The 23,401-nt window shown below is 40.5% G+C and overlaps 1 protein-coding gene across 1 annotated transcript in view; it reads right to left on the bottom strand.

The window, feature by feature from the left end:
• Nucleotides 1-3,671: 3,671 nt before the first annotated feature.
• Nucleotides 3,672-23,401, bottom strand: part of spast (spastin) — a 62,955-nt gene continuing 43,225 nt past the window's right edge. The window contains exons 8-16 of the mRNA XM_072250957.1: nt 17,864-17,935; nt 17,254-17,329; nt 17,059-17,150; nt 13,551-13,630; nt 12,313-12,355; nt 11,052-11,131; nt 7,962-8,032; nt 6,464-6,504; nt 3,672-6,273 (exon numbers count right to left, since the gene is read on the bottom strand). Coding sequence (XP_072107058.1) covers nt 6,145-6,273; nt 6,464-6,504; nt 7,962-8,032; nt 11,052-11,131; nt 12,313-12,355; nt 13,551-13,630; nt 17,059-17,150; nt 17,254-17,329; nt 17,864-17,935 — 684 coding nt within the window. The 3' untranslated portion in view covers nt 3,672-6,144. The remainder of the gene's footprint in view (nt 6,274-6,463; nt 6,505-7,961; nt 8,033-11,051; nt 11,132-12,312; nt 12,356-13,550; nt 13,631-17,058; nt 17,151-17,253; nt 17,330-17,863; nt 17,936-23,401) is intronic.

Here is a 23,401-nt window from a genome sequence, read left to right as displayed (position 1 = left end):
GATTCCCGATGCCGAAAATAAACAGTTTAAATCTACTGACCTTAAATTCCTTTTAGAGAGAGAGCGCCTTTGTGCATGAACTCATTGCGCTATTGCAAGAGTTACCTCGATGCAGGTTCTCTCCGACGAAGACTCAATAAGGTCGATCTTTTATTAAACTGCCAACCGATGCCGACTTCTCTCGATCCTTCACTTCGATGAATTCTTCACTCTCCCTTCAAAACTGTCGGAATTGAGTAAATTGGCACTTCCAGCCACAAATTTCCAGTCCAAGATGCAATGTCTTGTAAGAGAACGCACCTTCCGTTTTAAAAATGAAACTGCGTCACAAAAACAAACACGCAACAGAAACGGAGGCACAACACCTTCTACCTGGAATTCTACAAACTCAAAAACCCTACTGCGTCACCTGAGTCGACCCTTATATAGTCACAAGGCATTATCACGTGACCTCACATTGGTGGGAAAATCACATCAGATGACCTCCAAAACACCATTACAGCATTCTTACAAAAAAAAAACAGATCTCCTTGAACATGTAACACTGGACACACATGTTCCCATCAGAAGGAAGGTCAAGAAGGAAAAGGATGTAAATCTTAGGAAGCTAAAATCAAACAGAGCCCTGGAGGGTTATAAAGAAGCCAGAAAAGAACTCAGCAAGGGAATTAGGAAAGCCAAAGGACCCATGAAAAGTCCTTGGCAAGTAGGATTAAAGAGAATCCCAAAACATTCTATATTTTTTTAAAAAATCAGGATGAAGAGGAAACTAGGGAGAGGGTAGGGCCACTCAAGGATAAGAGGGGAACATTTGTTTGGATGCAGAGGATGTGGGTGAAGTCCTTAATGAGTACTTTACATGAGTATTTACGAAGGAGAAGTACGTGGAGAATAGGGAGATCAGTGCCGAGTGTGTTGATATGCCATGGCATTGCGAGGTAAAGGAGGAGGTAGCATTGGGTCTCTTAAAAAACATTAAAAAGTTTAAACTTCAAAGTAAATTTATTCTCAAAGCATATCTATATGTCACCATATTCAACCCTGAGATTCATTTTCTTGTGGGATTCCACTTTAAATACAAAGAAACACAATAGAATCAATGAAAGACAGCACCCAACAAGATGGGCAAAGAACCAATTTGCAAAAGACAACTGGAAATACAAGAAAAATAATAATAATAAAAATAAGCAATATTGAGAACATGAGATGCAGAGTCCTTGAAAGTGAGTCCAGAGGTTGTGGGAACAGTTCAGTGATGGGGTGAGTGGAGTAACATCATCTCCTCTGGCTCAAGACCCTTATAGTTGAGGGGCAATAATAGTCCCTGAACCTGGTGGTGTGAGTCCTGAGGCTCCTGTACCTCCTTCCTGGTGGCAGCAGTGAGAAGAGAGCATGGCCTGGGTGGTGGAGATTCTTGAAGGATGCTGTCATAGGAAAGCAGCATCCATCATTGAGATGTCCCCAGGGTTTGATAGGATATACCCCAAGTTATTGAGAGAAGCAAGTGAAGAGATCGCCAGGGCCTTAACCGATATCTCTGTGTCCTCTCTAGCCACAGACAAGATCCCAGACCACTAGCAAATTTTAAATATTGTTCCATTATTCAAAGGATAATCCTAGAAACTACAGACAGGTGAGGCTCATGTCAGTGGTAGGGAAGTTACTGGAAAGAATTCTTCCGGATAGTACTTCTGAGCATTTGGAAAGCCATGACCTAATTTGGAAGAGCCAGCATAGCATTGCTTTGTGCGGGGCAAATCGAGTCTTGCTACCTTCATTACAGTTTTTGATGAGGTGACAAGGGTGCCTGAAAGTAGATGTTGTCTACATGGATTTGACAAGATCCCTCATGGGAGGCTCATCCAGAAGATTAAGATGCATGGGATCCATGGTGAATTGACTGTCTGGATTCAGAACTGGCTTGCCCATGAAGAGAGGGCAGTGATCAAAGGAATATATTCTAGCTTGAGGTCTGTGATTAGTGGTGTTCTGTAGGGACCTGTACTGGGAACTCTGTTGTTTGTAATGTATATAATTTACCTGGATAAAAGTGTAGGTGGGTGGGTTAGCATTCTTGCAGATGGTACAAACTTTGGTGGTGTTGTAGATGACTGGTGAGGAATAGAGTGGGGTATAGATTAGATGCAGATAATAGGAGGAGAAATTGCAGACAGAATTTAACTCTGCCAAATGTGAAGTGTTGCACCATAGTAGGTCAAATGCAAAGAGATAATACACTGTTAAGGCAAGACCCTTAATATTGTTGAGGAAGACGGATCTTGAGGTCCAAGTTCACAGCCCCTGAAAGTGGCTACATTGGTTAATAGGATGGTTAAAAAGGCACGTGGCATGACTTTCTTTCTCAGTCGAGGCATCGAGTTCAAAGGTCAGGAAGTTATGTTACAGCTTTATAAAGCTGTAGTTAGGTCACATCAGGAGTATTGCATTCAGTTCTGGTTGCCCCATTATAGGAAGGATGTCAAGGCTTTGGAAGGTACAGAAGTTGTTTTACTAGGATGTTGGCTAGATTAGAGAGCACGTGCTATAATGAGAGGTTGGACAAACTTGGGTTCTTTTCTCTGGAGCAGCATTGAGAGGAGATCTGATAGAAAATTATAAGATTATGAGAAACACAGATAGAATACACAGGCTGTATCAGAGTTCAAATGTCCTAAACCAGAAAGCGTGCACTTAAGGTGAGAGGGGGTAATTTCAAAGGAGATGTGAGGGGCAAGTTGTTGTTTGTTTGTTTTTTTTTCCACACACAGATAAAAGAGAAGGATATGGACCCAGCAGGCAGAAGTGATTAGTTTAGTTGGACATTTGATTACTAATTATTTGGTGGCAGAACGTTGGGGGCAGAAGGGCCTGCCCTCGCTGTACTGTTCTGGTCTATGTTCTTCATTAGTCTCATGGTCCTGGCGTGGATGCTGGGTAGCCTCTTCCCTGATGGGACTGGAACAAATAGTCCATGAACAGAGTGGGTGGGATCCTTCATGATATCACTGGCCTTTCTCTGGCACCTTTCTGTACATACACTCAGCTAATCATGTGGCAGCAACTCAATGCATAAAAGCATGCAGATGTGGTCAAGAGGTTCAGTTGTTGTTCAGGCCAAACATCAAAAAGGGGAAGAAATGTAATCTAAATGACTTTGACCATGGAATGATTTTTGGTGCCAGAAGGGGTGATTTGAGTATCTCAAACTGATCTCCTGGAATTTTAAACACACAACAGTCTCTGGAGTTTACAGAGAACGGTGCGAGAAAACAAAAAACATCCAGCGAGTGGCGGTTCTGTGGGCAAAACACCCTGTTAATAGGAAAGGTCAGAGGACAATGGCCAAACTGGTTTAAGCTGACAGGAAGGTAACAGTAACTCAAATAACCACATGTTACAACAGTGGTGTGTAGAAGAGCATTTCTGAACACACAACACGTCAAACCTTGAAGCTGATGGGCTGTAGCAACAGAAAATCATGAACATACAATCAGTGGCCACTTTATTAGGTATAGGAGGTACCCAATAAAGTGGCCACAGAGTGTACATCTTTGATAGTGGGTAGGCTGGTACTGGTGATATCTAAGTGCTTGCATTGTAATACAAACCTTCCTACTCACTGGCCTTCAGCACTGCAAAAATAAAATCACGGGTTTCACAAATCCCAGAACTCAAATTAAAAATTTATTTATCAATATATTAGACATGAGAAACAAACAGACAAAAAATAAATCATCCATGCATATCTATACAAAAAAAATAAAGTTCCAAAAATACAGTATTTACTAATTGGGATACTTCACCTTTCTCTATACCATTTTCAGCAGTACGAGTGTTGGAGTTACAAGTGTTAGAATAAAAACAGTATCACTGTCTAATCTTGAATACCATGCGCGTAACTAAACTGTCTACTCACGTCAAATTCAATGCAATGATGTAAAAATTTGTTAAAGGATCATTTAAAAGGTAATCAAAGTCAGGGAATTCACACATCAATTAATTACTTTGCATGAGTTAATGGTCGTATTGGTAGGAGTTTTGGCAGTATAGATTCACAGATAACAGCCAGAAATCCTGGAAGAGAGTTTCAAAGCACAGATCAAACTGAACAACAAAGGTACCTAGTATTTATGTTTAGACCTTTTATTATTTCAGTGCTTGCTGAATTCGAGGACACTTCATTCCCACTCCATGTCTGCAGTCATAGCCTTTCAACACACGTCTCGCATTCAGACAGTCTGCAGTACAAGACCTTCTAATGGTTACAGGGTATTAAAAGCTCTGCCGATTCAGTTTGGTCAGATGCATCTCAAGGGCAAAAAAAATACTAAGTGCGCACCATATAAGAAAGCTGTAAGTGATCAGGAGCACTAGCACAGCACAACTGTTCAATGAGGTAGAGTCGGTACAAAGAATTGCTTAAAACCTCCAAAACCAGAACCGCCTTCTTCAGTTCTCGATCGTCAGGCTACACCCACCCCACTAAGAGCCCACCTCACCCAAAAGAGACACAGAGTAGGCTTCCCCTCAACCAGAATTCAAATAGAAAGGCTTTGGAATGAACGGTCCCCACTTTTAGTCACCAGAGTAAGGAAATTATAACCTGAAATTCCAGGGTGATCATTTCTTCTTAAAAAAAAAGCAATTTGCATAATGGGCATTCAACTACAAATAATTTAAAGTTTTAAGCACAGTCACTGCGTTCTATAAAAATTATTTTGTACAATTAACAAAATATAACATTAATATATAGCAATCTGTCAACATTAAGAGAAATCTCATGGGTTGTTGTAAGATCAGGAAAACAGTGATAAAGAAATACAACCTTCTGGGCAAGCTACAAAACAGTATAAATATGGTTTGCATAGAAGTCAATGATAAAGCTGTTGCTATTTAATTCTAAGCATACTGGGTGCCCTCATCCAGGGACTTCCTTAAGGGAGATTGTAGATAACAGCATTCTGCCTCTGATAATTTACTTTCCTGGAACTTATTTTTTTTTTTAAATATATACACACTCTGGTATCCCTCATCCTACTGTTCTGCCTCCTTGCTGTGAACTATAACAATAGCAAATGATATGAGCAGGAAATTCTCTCCAGAACTTCTTGAGAATGACTACCAAATCACCTGGAGTAATAATAGCAAAACTGGGAAGATTAATGGAAATTAAACTCAGGGTCCAGGAAAAGGGATACAAGGAAGCAAAGAGAATTTAAAAGAGTTCAGACGTTATATCAAAAAGATATGAAGAGCTTCAGAAGACAATTAATGGGCAGCCCAATGATCACAGGCTTACCTCAATGTTATGAAATTGCATATTACTCAACCTGCAACAATATTTTCAAAGGATTGAGCCAAGTAAAGGAAAGAATACTGGGGGAGGAAAAAATCTTACTGAGCTGAATTCTACAGGCAAAATTTTGCTTTTCCTCCAAGGTGCAAGTCTTTCGTACCAAGTCTATCTGATAAACAATGCGCTGAAAAATCCAAAGACCAAGGCGAAGTTAATTAGTGGTAGAACGGTCAAAAAATAAATCAAATTACCCAAAATAAATGAGAGAAACTCTTGAAAGCCGATGTGCACCAAAAATATTTTACAAGGATACCACTTTATTAGTGCACAACTAGTAATGTATTTGGCACTGAACAGATTTAATTACCTGTAACAGGTGAATAATGTTAATGTTTTTCTTTAAAAAAAAAGTTGATTACTTATAGGAGGAAAAGGACCAAAGATAATAGGTCATAAGTGTACTGCAAACTTAAGGCACGATTCTTCCTATTGTGCTTCTACTAAGTAGACTCTGAACAGGGACCAACTTCTTTACATCAGAAACAAAATATACAGATGATATAGAGTATTTCTAGATCTTAAACAAAATCTTCTTTGCCTGCCAGTTACACAGTCAGAAATTCAGAGCACAAAGACTCCCGAAAAACTTGGTTTAAAAGGATACAGCACATCATGGAAAAGAGTCAGTTATGTAAACTTATCCCGTCAGCTTTTGTGTTCCTGCTTCCAGTTAGGACCTGTGCTGAAACAACTTTGGATGTTGTTTACTGCTAACAACCCACATCACGCTCCCCAATCAAGCCAAGTCCTTTAAAGCAAGGATTGGAGCCGGATATCGGTTTGTTCCGTCATGAATTAACAGCAGTGTCTCCATAGTCCTCGTTCCAACGTTTGTACCCCTCAAGGGTTTGAGGGCCCACACTGCGCTTTATCTTCCTTAATGAATCCTCAAAGTCAGAAAGTCGGATCTTTCTCACCTGGACAGGCAGAATACAAGGCACAAGTCAGGGCTGGTTAGATAGCATGCATGGCTTACTAATCTCGCAAAATGGTCAAATTGAGATTAACAATAAGTGTTTTCGAACTGCAACACGATACACTGTGGTGGTGCAAACACAATGGGGGAACGCAGGGAAATGTTCTGTATACAAGAGAAATGAGCCACACCTCGCTAGCAGCCATGCTCCTCACTTCTTCTGGCTTGAGCTCTAAAGCAAAAGGAAAATGTAATTTAGATCGAAGAAAGTCTAGAAACAGTGGATATGTATAGTTCAGAACGTTTGCTAAAAGTGACAACAAAGCTAATGGATTCTGGTAAAAGCCAGTCTGCTGTCGATCTTACCTCCGGGTGGCACGGTAGTGTAGTGGCTAGCGTGATGCTTAACAGCAGCAGCAGTTTTGCAACTGTGATCGGGGTTCAATTGCCACTGAGTTTATGCAGTCTCCCTGAGACTACATGGGTTTTCTCTGGGGTGCTCCCACTGTTTCCATCCAGGGGGTCAGGGTGGACATGGTGGAGGATTACAAATACCTGGGGATACGAATTGACAATAAACTGGACTGGTCAAAGAACACTGAGGCTGTCTACAAGAAGGGTCAGAGCAGTCTCTACTTCCTGAGGAGACTGAGGTCCTTCAACATCTGCCGGACGATGCTGAGGATGTTCTACGAATCTGTGGTGGCCAGTACGATCATGTTTGCTGTTGTGTGCTGGGGCAGCAGGCTGAGGGTAGCAGACACCAACAGAATCAACAAACTCATTCGTAAGGCCAGTGATGTTGTGGGGACGGAACTGGACTCTCTGACGGTGGTGTCTGAGAAGAGGATGCTATCTAAGTTGCATGCCATCTTGGTCAATGTCTCCCATCCACTACAGAATGCACTGGGTGGGCACAGGAGGACATTCAGCCAGAGGCTCATTCCACCGAGATGCAACACAGAGCGTCATAGGAGGTCATTCCTGCCTGTGGCCATCAAACTTTACAACTCCTCCCTTGGAGGGTCAGACACCCTGAGCCAATAGGCTGGTCCTGGACTTATTTCATAACTTACATATTACTATTTAACTATTTATGGTTTTATTACTATTTATTATTTATGGTGCAACTGTAACAAAAACCAATTTCCCCCAGGATCAATAAAGTATGACTATGACTGTTCCACAGATGTGCAGGTTAGGGTTAGTGAGTTGTAGGCATGCTATGCTGGCACCAGAACTGTAACAATACTCACAGCTGCCCCCAGCACATCCTCGGACTGTGTTGGTTATTGACACAAAACTACACTTTTCACTATGTTTTGATGTTTACATGACAAATTAAGCTAATCTTTTAAAATCTACTTAAATGGCCAGAGCCAAAGGACAACTCCAACTTCACACCATTGACTTAAGATATTTTTGTGAATGAATAACTGTGACTAGGGCTCAGTGCTGAACTCCTTGTTGTTTGTAATACAGTCAGCGGCCATTTTATTAGGTACACCTGCTCATTAATGCAAATATCTAATCAGCCAATCCTGTACCTAATAAAATAGCCAGTGAGTGCATGTTAAATGGCAAGAATAATGAGGGGAAAAAAAGCAAGAAAAATAAATACATTTGGACATAATAGTCAATTCAGTCAATGGGCTGAATGGTTTTCTTTGATTCTGTACAATCACCCACCTCGAATTGGACCCAGTGCCGCATCCTTTGCCAGTGCAGTCAGGTCACTTCCCGAATATCCTTCCGTCTGCCTGAACAACAAGTCTCACCATTAAAGTTCATATAGCCATTGCACATAAAAGGATAGAACACCTACTGAAAGAATGCAGGCAGCAAGGATGACTTGTTTAATAAGAGTTTCAGTGGAAGAGACACAGTAACACATTGCTGCCATAAACTACCAGCAGTTAGTCTGACAACATAAAACTCCTTGACTCCAAACGTTTGTTCTATTTTCATATGGTACTTTTACTGCCAAAAATGTTTTAAAATTCTCTACTCAAGGAATGCAGTAACAATTAGGAGTGAAGTAACTTTGGGCAGAATTCCTGGAGTGCAGCAACATAAATGACATAAAATACAGTACCAAAGAGCTTGTTCTGGCATTCAACACGATCATGACACTTTAATCTATCTATATATGAGTCTTTGTTCCATATCCATTTCACGCCTTTGGTAAACAAAAGTCCATCTAACTCAGGTTAAATCACTGACATAAAACCAACTGCAGATCACACAAGATAAAAACTGAAACTATCATCCTTTCCATACAAAAATATTTCCTAATCATTCCAAAAGATCTGGCTTTCATTTTAACACTACCAAAAAATAACTTCCATCTTACTTGTCACTGCTCAATATCCTGAAAAGTCACTGAGTCACTGTTGACTTAGTTCTGGGAAGTACGGTCTGACTGAGATGTGAACTTTGGTGAAGCCAGTTTCTGAATATTTCATCATTCCAATATTAGGTTAAGAAGCACAGTCTTTAAATTGGAATCTGCTGTAAGTCAATTTCAATAAAATGAAATCAGTAGAACAGAACACAAACCTCCTAAAAAGGTGCCTCACTGTGATTAACAATCTTAACAGTAGTGATTGTAAATTATTACTACAGTTGCAAGAAAAAGTTTATGAACTCTTTGCAATTACCTGGTTTTCTGCATTAATTACTCATAAAATGTGGTCTGATCTTCATCTAAGTCACAATAATAGACAAACACAATCTGCCTAAACTAATAACACAAACAATTGCACTTCTCGTCAATACTGAGTATACCATTTAAACAATCACAGTCTAGATTCAAAAAAGAATGTGAACCTCTGGGGCAATATCTTCTCCATCTGAAAATATTTCCTAATCATCCTTTTCATACAAAAATATTTCCTAATCATTCCGAAAGATCCAGCTTTCATTTTCACACTGTCAAAAAACATAACTTCTCATTGAATGAAATCAGTAGAACAGAACACAAACGTCCAATCAATGAGATGAGGTTGGAGATGTGGGTTGTAGAGGTGACCTGCCCTATATAAAAAAAAATACAAAGTTAATTTACTGACAGACCCTGGTCTTTAAGAAAGATCTGTTTATGTGTACCATGCCTCGATCAAAACAACTTTTAGAGGACCCTAGAAGAATTGGAGAGATGCATGAAGCTGGAAAAGGCTACAAAAGCATTTCTAAAGAGCTGAGTGTTCATCTGTCCATAGTAAGAGAGACTGTCTACAAATGGAGGGAATTCAGTACTGTTGCTACTCTCCCTAGGAGTGGAAACCCTGCAAAGATCACACCATGAGCACAACATACAATGCTGAAGGAGATGTAAAAGAACTCAAGTCCTGCAAAAATTTCTAGAACTTGCTCAAGTCTCTGTCAATGTATCCACTATAAGAAAATCACTGAACAAGAATGGTGTTCAGTGAAGCACACCATGGAGAAAACTACTGCTCTCCAAAAATACATTGCTGCATGTCCAAGTTTGCGAAAGACCACCTGGATGTTCCACAATGCTTCTGAGTCAACATTCTGTAGACAGATGAGAGAAAAGTTGAACTTCTTGACAGAAATGCACACCGCCATGTTTGGAGGAAAAATGGTAATGCACACCTACACCAAAACTTCATCCCAACTGTGAAGCATGGTGGAAGGAGCATCATGGTTTGGGGCTGCTTTGCTGCCTCAGGACCTGGACAGCTTACAATTGTTGAGGGAACAATGAATTCAAAATTGTATTAAGACATTTTACAGGTAGCGGTCCATCACATGAAGCTTAATATAAGTTGGATAATGCAACAAGACAATGATCTGAAGCCCAAGAATAAATCAACAGCACAAGGAGAAGAAAATTTGTGTTTTGGAAAGGCCAAGTCAGAGTCCAGACCTTAACCCAACTGAGATGCTCTGGCATGACTTGAAGAGGGCTGTTCATGCAAGATGTCCCAGAAATAGAACTGAAACAGTTTTGTATGGAGGAATGGTCTAAAATTCCTTACCAATCAGCAGCTATAGGAAACTTCTGTGGAGGTTATTGCTGCTAAAGGAGGTTCTACCAGTTATTAAATACAAGAGACAATGTACTTTTTCCAGCATGGACTGTGAATGATTAAACAACGCGGTTAATAATCACATGAAAAGTACAATTGCTTGCGTGTTATTCGTTGAGGCAGATGGTTTGTCTATTTCTGTAACTTAGATGAAGATCAGACTACATTTTGTGAATAATTAATGCAAAAAAACAGGTAACTGCAGAGTTCACAAACTTTTTCTTGCTACTGTATCTTCTCTGAATGGTAGTATCGGATCAATTGCAAGAATGTGGCAAGTGCACACACGGCCGATGATCGTGCAGAAGGCTCCTTCCTTTCACACGGGTCTTTGAGTGCGCATGTTTGTGTCTTTGAGGGCTCAGTTCATAGCTCGCAGTAAGTTGTCCAGCTTCTGCAGTGACTTAACGTGACTCAGTAAAAAATGTTTAATCCTATTGCTCTGTTATTGTTCTTGCTCTGCGTATACATATTATCAGGGAGGAGACGCAGGAGCCTGAAGACGTACGTTCAATATTTTAAGAACAGCTTTTTCGCCTCCACCATTAAATTTCTGAATGGTCCGTGAACACCACTTGTATTTTGCTCTCCTTTTGCACCATCTATTTTGTTTTATACATCTCATTGTAACTTTTAAAAAATGAATTGTATTGTACTGCTGCCACCAAGCAACAAATTTCACGATTTATGTCAGTGATAATAAGCCCGATTCACATCTACTTACTTGGCCAGATACTCAAGGTCCTTTCGATTCAGTGGATTACCATGTTTGGCCAGAAGATTTGTAAGAAGCAACAATCTTGTCTGGTGAAAAGAGAAGGAAAGCTAACATTGTTCAATGTTCTTCAGGAACCCAGCATATCACATTAGATACTGCTACCCCGCCATTTTAGCAGAATATTAAATTGGGAAATTTATATAGAGGACATTATAGAAGGAGGTTATCAGGGAGGGGGCAAGACAAATGTTTCATCTGCATTTCATGCATTGGTTTCCCTGAGACAAAGTCAAAGTAAATTTATTATCAAACTAAATATATGTCACCATAAACTACACTTCATTTTCTTGTGGACACATACAGGAACAAAGAAAAATAATAGAATTTATGAAAATCTATACATAAAAACTGACTGACAAACAATGTGCAAAAGATAGAGCTCTTGAAAGTGAATCTGTAGGTTGTGGAGTCAGTTCAGAGTTCTGGTAAGTGAAACTATCCATACTGGTTCAGGAGCAGGATGGCTGAAGGGTAATAACTGGTCTTGAACCTGGTGATGTGGGATCAAAGGCTCCTGTACCTCCTGCCCCATGGTTGTAGCGAGGTGTGCATGGCCTGGATGATGTGGGTCCCTGATGTTGGATGCTGCTTTCTTGTGGCAGTGCTGTCTAAATGTGTTCAATGGTGGAGAGGGCTTTGCCTGTGGTGGACTGGGCTGTGTCCACCATTTTCTGTAGAGTTTTCTGTTCCTGGGCATTAGTGTTTCCATACCAGGCATTGAGTGAAAAACATGCAACCAGCTGGGTAGGTTTTCTTTTTCCTCTGCTCTTCCTTCATGCCTTCCCTCATTACTAGGGATTGTAGAAACAAAGATGGGGGAGCACTAAACTGTGGATGACACCAGTCTGTTATGTCAACCAAAGGAGACAACTAGGCCATTAGAATGACGAGGGACTATGATGCTTTATCATGACGGCTAGAAAGGAAAAGTACAAAATAAGAGTGCATTTGAGAAGGTTAAATGGGAAAAGGGTTAATAAAGCAATTCACAAATACAAGTGCTCACTTAGGAATCACCTAAGATTAGTACTTTAAAAATCCAAAATGTAGTATCCAATGGTTCTGTTATATTAGAATAACACATGGTATAAGACAAACCAAGTTCACAGCCCAGAGAGTCTTGAAATATCATAATGTCCAAGTTGCGTACTCTGACAATTAAATATTTTGAAGCAAGTTTAACAATTGTTAAATGTCAATCACATACTTGCTTGTTTGGCAGCGAGACAAACACCCTCTTTGTAAAGCGTCTGTAGGGAAGAAGAGCAATGAAACAATCACACCTCCAAGTAATCACCAGAATAAGTGGTATAATTATACCTTTATACAAAATACAGATTAGCATTGCAACTTTCAAAATATCCTTGTGGTGTTCTCCTGGTTCCATACCTGCAGAATTACAGTAGCGTACTGCATTGGAGAGGCTATTTGGTCCATTGTGCCAAGGAGAAGTGATCCAACAGTCCTATCCCACTGCTCTTTCCCTACAACCCTCCAAACATTTCTCTTATCCAAATCTGTTCTGAAAGTTATTACTGAATGTGCTTTCCTTTTGGAATATAGTATACTGCAAATCATAACCTGTGTTGTAAACTTTTCATCCCCTTTTGCCCATTACCTCAAAATTGTTCTCTAGTTAAATCACTTACTCCAACCAAAGCCTTTTATGATTTCAGACACTTAAATTTGCACTCAAATTTCCTCAGAACAAAATCAGCTTCTGTCAAAGCTGCTGGTGCTTTCAAAAGCTTTTAGACCACTAACAGAGTCATTAAAAAATATAAATTGAAAAAAGTTAGAATAATCTACAAAATATTAAAAAACAGTGAAATGAGAAATAACCTTCATCCTTGTCTCCTAATTTTTCCAGCCGTGAAGAGAAGAAAATGTTTGCCGAAATAAAAGATGAAAAATATTTAAACCTTTACTGATACTTGAGCTGCTTATAAAGATGTCACATGTACATCGAAATATACAGTGAAATGTATTGTTTGCATCAAATCAAATAAGGATTGTACTGAGCAGCCTGCAAGCATCATTGCACTTCAATTGCCGACACAGCATGTTCCCAACTCACTAACTCTAATTGTATGTCTTTAGAATGTGGATAGAAGCCCACGCAGTCAAGGGGAGAAAGTACAAACTTCTCACAGACAGCAGTGGGAACTGAACCCCAAATGATGATTGCTAGCATTGCAATAGCATTACGCTAACCACTACACCACCATGTTACCTAATAAAACATTTTGTTGTAAGCCTTTTCTCCTGCCATTCTGATAATCAGCAAGTTCCAGTGAGCAAATGTTCCAAATCAAAATTTCATTACAATGTTCTCTGCTATACAAAATTTCCATTAAAGATTGGTGAATAGTATATCTAAAACTGAGCAGGTCAAAGTGCTTGACAAGGTATATTTATAGCAGTACAGAAGTAGAGGTTACTCACCTGAGCACAGCATCATCTAGTTCCTGCGGCCTATTTGTTGCTCCCATTACGAGAACTCTATCATCACCACTAGACTGTACCTGAAGCAAATCAAAATTTATATTTAGTGATTTATTGACATTGATGGTGACTTTACATGTAGTATTGGAATCTTTATTCTTTTATGTTATTCCTCCATATTCCACCTTAGTATTCAGCAGCAAACTATGAAGGAGTCAAGATTCAAGTTTTTGCCCAGTTTTAAAAAAGGGTATTTTTAACTAGTCAATGACAACGAGATAGTCTGTCAGGAGTTCAAACTTGCAACTCTGAGCTTGGACACTGCAATGCTCATGACTGTTGCCTTGTCCTTGTTATACCCCAGCCCATGGACTTGTGACACTCTGCTGGGATGCTCCGAGAAATTGGGAAAACCGGCTGGGTATGAGCGTGGGAATGAAACAAGAGGAGAAACCGGGGAAAGCTCACCACTTTCTTCTATTTATCAGATACAAATCATCTGTTTGCATCATGGGGACTTTCCTTACAAAGGGATACACATTCATTGTAAACTTGATTTTCTTATTCAGAATTGAGACAGGGACGCAGTTGGCAATGTAGTGTATTTAAATATGTATTATTCCTTTCTGTGCCTTGTGGCGCATCAGGCGGCAATTTTGCCGTTTCTTTAGCGTTTTGTCTGTTTTTTTTTTAAAAAGCAAGGCTGAATTGCTGGCTTGATGCTCAACCCAGCACAGATGGGAAGCTTGCAAGGAGCTGGCCAGATTCAAACCTGGAAGCACTTGCCTTGGAAGTCAGGCCAGCAGTGTATTTAATATTTCAGTAATATTGTAAATATATTGTTTAATTAAGCATTCTTTATTTGCATTCATAATTCATTATGGGTTATCTGTAATAGTACATACATGAAGATTCCAAGGTTGTCAAACCAAGGAGTGGTAGTGGGGACAAGCTCCCACTACCTAAAAGTGCTCCTCATGACATGCGCCTCAAATAGGTTCTGACAACCAAGTCCAACTCCTGGCCTTCTCGTGTGGCCTAGCCTCCAAGCCCAGCAGAACTGTTTCTACTGACAGGAGAAGGGGCGAAGGCGGGTCCTAGCGCCTTAAAACCAGTGCTTCGGGTAGATAGAGCTCATCAGCCTGGGAAGGCAGTCCACCTGAGGGAAAACTCTGATTTCAAACCTCCGCTGCCTTGCGGCCATGCCCACTCATGGGAAAGGCTTCGGGAGTAAACCCTGAGGACAAACCTGGAGCTGGAATCCGTAAGGCAGTCCGACGTTGCCTTCAACCTTGTTCTGGCAACTCCTGCAACGACACTGGTGCCAAGCCGTATCAGCCCTTGCCCTCCCCTTAGACAACAGTGGTGTCGTGGAAAGAAGACTTGCTGCATGGGCAACTGCCGGTCTTCCTTACAACCTTGCCCAGGCCTGCGCCCTGGAAAGTGCAAGACTTTCCAGGTGCAGATCCATGGTCTTTCAAGACTAATGGACGCCACCACATACATGAATGGCACAAACAAGATAAAATCTGCAGATGTTAGAAATCCAAACAACACACACAAAATGCTGGAAGATTCCAGGTCCCTGATGCAAGGTTTCAGCCAAAACATCAACTGTTTACTCTTTTCCATAAATGCTGTCTGGCCTGCTGATTTCCTCCAGCATTTCGTGTATGACACATGAATGGCATTTGTCATTACCCCACCATATTGTATATGAGCACCTCACTAACCAAAAAGTACACAAGTACGCTGGGTTCCCATGTTTTTCTTTCGATTAGTTTCTTTTAGGTGCATTTTTAGTAATAGACTAAGACAACTGCATTGCTCCAAAGAGCACTACGAGGTCATTCTTACCCTTGGCCATTATGCTCTATAATGAGTCAACCTATAGCTGAGGAAGTGATGACCCTCTCCTGTTAGACTGTTTGTGGCAATTTATTTTTTATTCTTTCTTACTTCTCTTCTAATATTTGTATATCTGTGCACTTGTAATGCTACTGTGACACTAATTTCCTTTGAGATCAATAAAGTATCTATCTATCCATCTTCTAGAATTACAAAAGATACAGGCAAGGTTATTATTCTTTGCCTTTTCCTACCCAACAACAGAACTGAGTTGCTAATAGTTTTTAAGACAAGAGCCCCATTGTTCCACTACAGATATTGTATTGGTGTTGGCTTGGAATCACACAGACCTAGACAAGGAAAATCAGTGAACCAGGACAATTTCATATTCAGTTTAAATGTTTCTCACATTTTTGTATTGTAAAGCCAAACTCAAATTCCCAGATTGATGAAACCTGAATTTATTTATTCATCTAGCAGCATAACTGGGACTGAATGAGTTAATGTATGCTTGATGGCTGTGGGTCTGTACTCACAGCAGTTTAGAAGAATGGGGGGGGGGGGGGAGAAAGAAGAGAAATCTCATTGAAACCTATCGAATATTAAAAGGCGTGGAGAGGATGTTTCCTATAGTGGAGGGAGGAGGGCACAGTCTCAGAATACAAGGACGTCCCCTTAGAACAGATATGAGGAGGAATTTCTTCAGCTAGGCGGTGGTGTAACTTGAAATTCATTGCCATAGATGGTTATATTTGAAGAGAAGGTTGATAGATTCTTTGTTAGTAAAGGTGTCAAAGATGACGGGGAGAAACAAGAGAATGAGGTTGAGAGGGATAATAAATTGGCCACAGTGGGCTGTATTCTGCTCCTACGTCAATGGTAACACTATTAGGTGGAATCCAGATTAAATATTGTACAAATAGAGCAGAGCCTTCCTTTACAATTAACTTGTTTCATTATCAAGCCACCTCTCACGAGACAGAAAAACACAGAAGTTGAGTCTTGGGTCACAGCTCACATATGCACCAAAATGTTGTTCATCAATGAGCTCCTGGTCATGAGTCTAATTAGATTAGCATACAATGCTCAATCAACATTTACCACTAGATTGAGGAATATTATCCCTTCTTGCCTTTAATTTGCAAGCAGATTAACTACACTTGACAAACCTCCTCTCTGCCCCAACTTGCGAAGGATCATTACATCAGCACCTTTACCTGTCATTACAGCAGCAAGTCTCTAAATGTCAACAAAATATATAACACAACACAACATATTAAACAGGTACATGGACAGGAAAGGGTCAGAGTATTATGTGCCAAACACAAGTAGGTAACTTTGTTGGCATGGATGAGTCGGACCAAACGGCCTGTTTCTGTGCTGTATAACTAGTAATTTATACTCCTTAGAGAGCAATATAGCACAGCAACAGGCTCTACTGGCCCAATGAGCTCACACCATCCAATCATACCCATGACTTATTAACCCATACATCTTTGGAATGTGGAAGAAACTGGAACACCTGGAGGAAACCCATGCAGTCACGGGGAGAACATGCAAAGTCCTTACAAAAAGTGGCAGGAATATGAACCCGGATCGCTGACGCTGTTATAGTGTTATACTAACCACTATGCTACCGTGTTGCCCCCAAATCACTCACCCCATCAAATTCTATTAAAAATTCTGTTTTTAAGCGTCTGCTCGCATCGTGCTCTCCTTCTCTCCTCTCACAAAGGAGGCTGTCTACTTCATCTGCAAGAAGAATCAACACAGTGACAAGCAGAACTCATTAAATGCCAGCACTTTTGAAAAGCTTCTAGATATAGCAATGACAGAAAGCCAATGCTGTACCCACCAATAAAAATGATGGAGGGCTGAAGTTCTCTGGCGACCGAAAAGAGGGCTCTCACCAACTTTTCTCCCTCCCCAACCTGAAGCAGGAACAAATATTTCATTAGACTAGGTCATTCAGACTTTTGTTGAAATATTTGTAATTTGGCATAACATCTCCAAAATTGAAAGCCTTTATAGAACATAAACTGTAATTAAATATACAATTACTTCGGAGGCCTTCACTTATCCCTGACACGTCAATTTGTTCTACTCAATTAAATTTTTTGTATTACTTTTTAAGTTTGAATGGAGAAATATAAATGGCATTAAGGAGACTGAGTGAACTTGGCTTCTTTATCTCAATCCAGCTTCTTTTTTTTTTGACTTTGACACACAAGACATATACCAGAAGTGCTGTTTTCACAGAGCCCTCAGCATCGTGTTTTACACCTTGGTCCTGGAGGAAGGTTGTTCCTTTTAGCTATGTAAATGTGTATGGTTGAACGTCAATCAACTTGAGCTTGTGTCATAGCCAATGCCAATACAAAGCACTTTCCTCTAATTCCCTTCCCAAAATAGAGCCACTCACCAAAAAAAGTATTAAAAGTAAATTGCTTTACATGTTTACTCACATATTTGGAAGTAAGGCTCGCAGCACTGATATTGAAGAACGTTGCATTGGATTCGGAAGCCACAGCTTTAGCCTAAGTAAAACAAAGAAGCTGATAAGAAACACTGCTAATTATACAACAAATTCATATAGAATGGAAGTAGTCCACCCCCTTCCCCCTTGAACAAATTATTTATCAGAGATCTCACTTAGATGCAATTGTACCCAAGATCAATTTGGAATAAATTTATCTCTTTGAACAGGGCTAGTAATAACTGGTTCATTCAAACCAGCAGATCACGACATCCATTTCAGAAACTGAGCACAAATGATTTAGATTAATTTTGTGGATCGAATCAGATTCCATATATCAGAAACATAAGAGATTCTGCAGATGCTGGAAATCCAGAGTAATACACACAAAATGCTGGAGGAACTCAGCAGGTCAGGCGGCAACTATGGAGGGGAACAAACAATCAACATTTATTATTGTTTATTAACATTTAAATATCAACATTTATCAAGGTCTTGGTCTGAAATGTCGGCTCTTTATTCCTCTCCATAGATGCTGCCTACCTGCTGTGTTCCATACATCAGATTTCTTTGAAGTTCAGTAAAATGCCATTAAAGGAGTCTGTACACACGAATAATAATTTATAGTGCTGAAACTTGATAGCCAACGACTTACATTTATATTGTGGTTTTAACACAACAAACTGCCCATGGGAAATTCACAAATTCGGGCACCACACAGAAAACCATAAAAGCCTGTTATGGAAACACCAATGCTCAGCAATGAAGAAGTCTAGAGAAACTGGTTCATACAGCCCAGTCAACCAGAGGCAAAACCTTCCCCTCTACAAGGAGCACTGCCACAAGGAAGCAGCATCCATCAGCAAGGACCCCACCATCAAGGCCATGCTCCCTTCTTGCTATTACCATCAGGCAGGAGGTACGGAAGCCTTAGGTCCCATAGCATCAGGAACAGTTATTACTCTTCAACTATCAGGCCCCTGACCCTTCACTCATCTCAACACTGAGCTGATTCTACAACCTACAGATTCACTTCCAAAGACTCTACATTTCCTGTTCTCCATATTTATTTTTCATTTCCACAACTTGTCTTCTTTTGCACACTGGTTATTTGTCAGTTTTTGTTTATGTATAGTTTTCCATAAATTCTATTGTATTTCTTTACTTTCCTGTAAATGCTTGCAAGAAAATGAATCACAAGGTAGTATACAGTGACATCTACATACTTTAATAATACATTTAATTTGACTTTTAGGGATTGTTTATGAACAGTAGGTTTATGGATGAATCTTTTGTGGAGCCAAAACATGCCAACAGAGTTAATGGGAATAACTGAGGAGAGAAAACAGTTGCCACAATCAGGAAAGGAAGTTGAAAGGTCAACTGTTTAGTGAGATTGGGGTCAAGGATATCTCAGACCAAGTAGGAAGGGATGGGATAGAATAGAAACAGAGAAAGATGTGAGCTCAGGGTTCAGAGCTGGATTTAATATCACTGACATATGTTGGTGAAATTTAAACACAAAATAATCTGCAGATGCTGGGGTCAAAGCAACACTCACAACCCGCTGGAGGAACACAGCAGGTCGGGCAGCATCAGTGGAAAAGATCGGTCGACATTTCAGGTCGGAACCCTTCATCAGGGCTGTTCCGGCCCGAAACGTCGACCAATCTTTTCCAATGATGCTGCCCGACCTGCTGTGTTCCTCCAGCGTGTTGTGAGTGTTGGTGAAATTTATTGTTTTGCAGCAGCACTACATTGCAAAGCCTAATAACTACAAATTACTAGTATATAAAAAAGGGAAAATTAAATTATTAAGTAGTGCAAAAAGAGGGAGGAAAAAACTGAGATAATGCTCATGGACTCATTGTACATTCAGAACTCTGATGGTGGAGGAGAAATGTTTCTGAAACGTTGAGTGTCTCTCTTCAGGCTCCTTGATGACAGCAATGAGAAGCGTGCACGTCCTGGGTGATGGGGGTCCTTAATGATGGACGCCACTTTTTTTGAGCCAGCGCCTTTTGAAGGTGTCTTGGATGCTGAGGAGGCTAGTGCGCATGATGGAGCTGGCTGAATTTACCACTTTCTGCAGCTTTTTCCAATCCCCTCCATACCAGATGGTGACGTAACCAGTTAGAATGCTCTCAATACACCTGCAGAAATTAGTGAGTACCTTTGAAGACATTATCAATTTTCCTCCCAACTCCTAATGAAATATAGCCACTGTCATGCCTTCTTTGTAATTGCATCAATATGTTGGGCCCAGGATAGATCTCCAGGAACTTGCAACTGCTCACCCTTTCCACTTCTGATCCCTCGAATTCCCTTTCCTGAAGTCCACAGTCAATTCCTTGGTCTTACTGACAATGAGTGTAAGGTTGTTGCTGTGACACCACTCAACCAGCTGATTTACCTTACTCTTGTATGCCTCCTCATCACCATCTGAAATTTTGCCAACAACAATTTTGCCATTGGCAAATTTATAGATGCTGTTTGAACTGATGGTTAGGACTATTAGGTCCGATCTCATAAGAGAAATTAGCCTTATTTGTCACATGTACATCGAAACATACAGTGTTGTTTGTTATACAGTGTGAGGATGTGCTGGGGTAGCCCACAAGTGTCACTATGCTTCCAACACTAACGTAGCATGCCCACAACTTAATAACCCAAACCCTGTACGTCTTTCGAATGTGGGAGAAAACAGGAGCACCCAGAGGAAAATCGCGCGGTCACAGGGAGAACGTACAAACTCCTTAGCGACAGTGACAGGAACTGAACCGCAATCACTGACTCTGAAGCACTGCACTAAGTATTGCTACCATGTTGCATATGAGGTCAAAGAAAGGAAGCAAGCAGCAGAGGCTGCTAAAGGATGGTTTTATCATTACCAAAAAGGTGTCCAAACTTTTTAGATTTGGCAAAGGATACAGAACTCAGTGTTGATTTACCCAGTACAACCAAATTCACAAGTGAATGGTTCCAACAGCTATCTGACAAAAATGCTTTAATCTCTATTTCTTGGATACAAGAGAGCAGAGATGAAAGCCCAATTCCTGCTGCTGCCTGCAAGGAGTTTGTCCATTCTCCCCATGACCACATGGGTTTCCTCTGGTGCTTCAGTTCCCTCCCACATTCCAAAGAGGTACGGGTTAGGGTTAGCAAGTTGTGGGCATGCTATGCTGGCACTAAAGCAGAAGAGATTTGCAAGCTGCCCCCAGCACATCTCGGTCTTTGTTGGTCATTGACACAAACAACATATTTCACTATATGTTTCAATATACACATGACAGATAAAGCTAATATTTAATCCACTAGAGAGAACAACTGATGCAAGAGAGCTGTGGTTCCACTTAGTCAACAGTAACAAAGGCAGTGGAGAGAGCATGAATGGCCATTCGCAGCCATAAGAAAAATGTCCTAATAAATTTACAGACTAGATAAACAGTTTGAAAATTATGTACTTTTTTTCCTTCGAGAAAGAAATACAATTAGGAAAGGGAAGGGGAATGTGGGAAATATTAAGCCAGAATAATGGAACACTTTCTGATCTTCAAGTAATTTATTTAGAACCTTTAACAGAGATGACAGAACCAATCACAGAACATAATTAGACAATAATTTATTATAAATTCTAATGAGATTTTTAGCATTCAATTGAATGTTAACTGCAGCTCACTTCAACATCTATTTAAAACTTGAATGCTGCCCTCTCTCCACACTGTACTCAGGGTCAGCTTTGACTACGCACTCAAGTCTTGAGATTTAAACCCAAAACACCCAACAAACAGCCCCACTGAGAAATTAGAATTAAAAATGTATGTCTAAAAACACCATGCATGTAATAATGCAAAACAAGATTCTGTAAACCTAAACACAGAAGAATGAATCACTATTTTTTAAAAACTTCATACAAAAGCAAACAGAAATCTGGAAGTGGATTTTACCCACACTGTGAAACAAGTCATGTTGAAACTCATCACCCTGCAGTGCACCCATCACAAATTTTCTTTTCCCACTTGTGTTGTTTACATTACTGACAAAGACCTCCCACGAGACCATACTCAAATCCTGTTAACTAACTAGCTTCAAATGTGACCTTTGCTGAGAAATAGCTGTTAATAAATCTGTAACATTAATATGCAAATCTTTTATGCCAGCTTTTTAGCTGAGACAGCATTCTGTTCAACAACATAAAGCAGGCATTGTTTTTAAAGTCAAGAGAACCCGGCAGGCTCTGACATTGTTTTTAGACACTACCATGAGCGGTGCCTTTACATTGAGAATTTTAACTGTGATTCAAGTTAAGCCTGCCATGAAGCATAATGATGAAAGAAGCTATTCAATAAGTAACAGCCATAACTGGGCAGCGCAGTAGCATAGCAGTTAGTGCAATGCTATTACAGCTTGGAGCATTGGAGTTCAGAGTTCAATTCTGGCGTCCCTCCATAAGGTGTCCACACATCTTTCCTATGGAATGCGCGAGTTTTCTCCAGGTGCTTTGTTTCCTCTCACAGTCCAAAGACGCATCAGTTAGGAGGTCATTGCAAATTGTCTTGTGACTAGGCCAGGGTTAAATTGGGGGGTGCTTGGAGGGCCTGTCCCACGCTGTATCATAATAATAAGTAATAACGGAAGAAGTTGGTCAACAGGTGTAATATGCTCTCAGGGCTGCTGTTCTTGGCGCAGGTATAACTCAGTGGATGGCATCTATGGAGGGGAACAAACAATCAATGCTTTGGGCCAAGTCCTTTCTTCAGGACTGGAAAGGAAAGAAGAAGCCAGAACAAGTTGGGGTGGGGGGGGGGGGGGGGGGAGTACAAGCTGGCAGGTGATAGGTGAGAGCAGGTGAGGAGGAAGGAGCGGGATAGGAGGTGATAGAGGGAAAAGGTAAAGCCCAAAGAAGGAATCTGATAGGAGAGGACAGTAGACCATGAGGAAAAAGGGAAGCAGGAGGGTTTTCTCTGGATCTCCAGCACCTGCAGAATCTCTTGTATTCATGATCTGATGCAGGTGTGGCCTATTCCTGATCCTTTGCCTCAGTAATCATGTAGGCGTCTTCCAGTTTATTTGAGGGTCCAAGATGGAGCATATCTGACAGGTCATGATGGATTAGTCCCTTGAGAATAGGGGCTAAACTGTCCCCAACATTGCCATCATCCTGAAGACTATCTTTATGTGTGGCTGTGTCAGTTAATGTGAGGATACAAAATACATAATACCTATTTAACAGTGAAAAGCCTTGAAGGAGTGGATATGGAGAGGATGTTTCCTATGGTGGAGAGTCTAAGATCAGAGGACACAGCCTCAGAATAGAGGGGTGTCCTTTTAGAACAGAGATGAGGAGGAATTTCTTTAGCCAGAGAGTGGTGAATCTGCAGAATTCATTGCCATAGACAGTTGTGGAGCCCAAGTCTTTATGTGTATTTAAGGCAGAGGTTGACAGATTCTTGATTGGTCAGCACATGAAGGGATACAGGGAGAAGGCAGGAGACTGGGGCCGAGAGGAAAATTGGATCAGCCATGA

Source organism: Mobula birostris, chromosome 2 (assembly GCF_030028105.1).
Source record: "Mobula birostris isolate sMobBir1 chromosome 2, sMobBir1.hap1, whole genome shotgun sequence".
Taxonomy (NCBI): domain Eukaryota; kingdom Metazoa; phylum Chordata; class Chondrichthyes; order Myliobatiformes; family Myliobatidae; genus Mobula; species Mobula birostris.
This window is presented reverse-complemented; position numbering and strand designations above follow the sequence as displayed.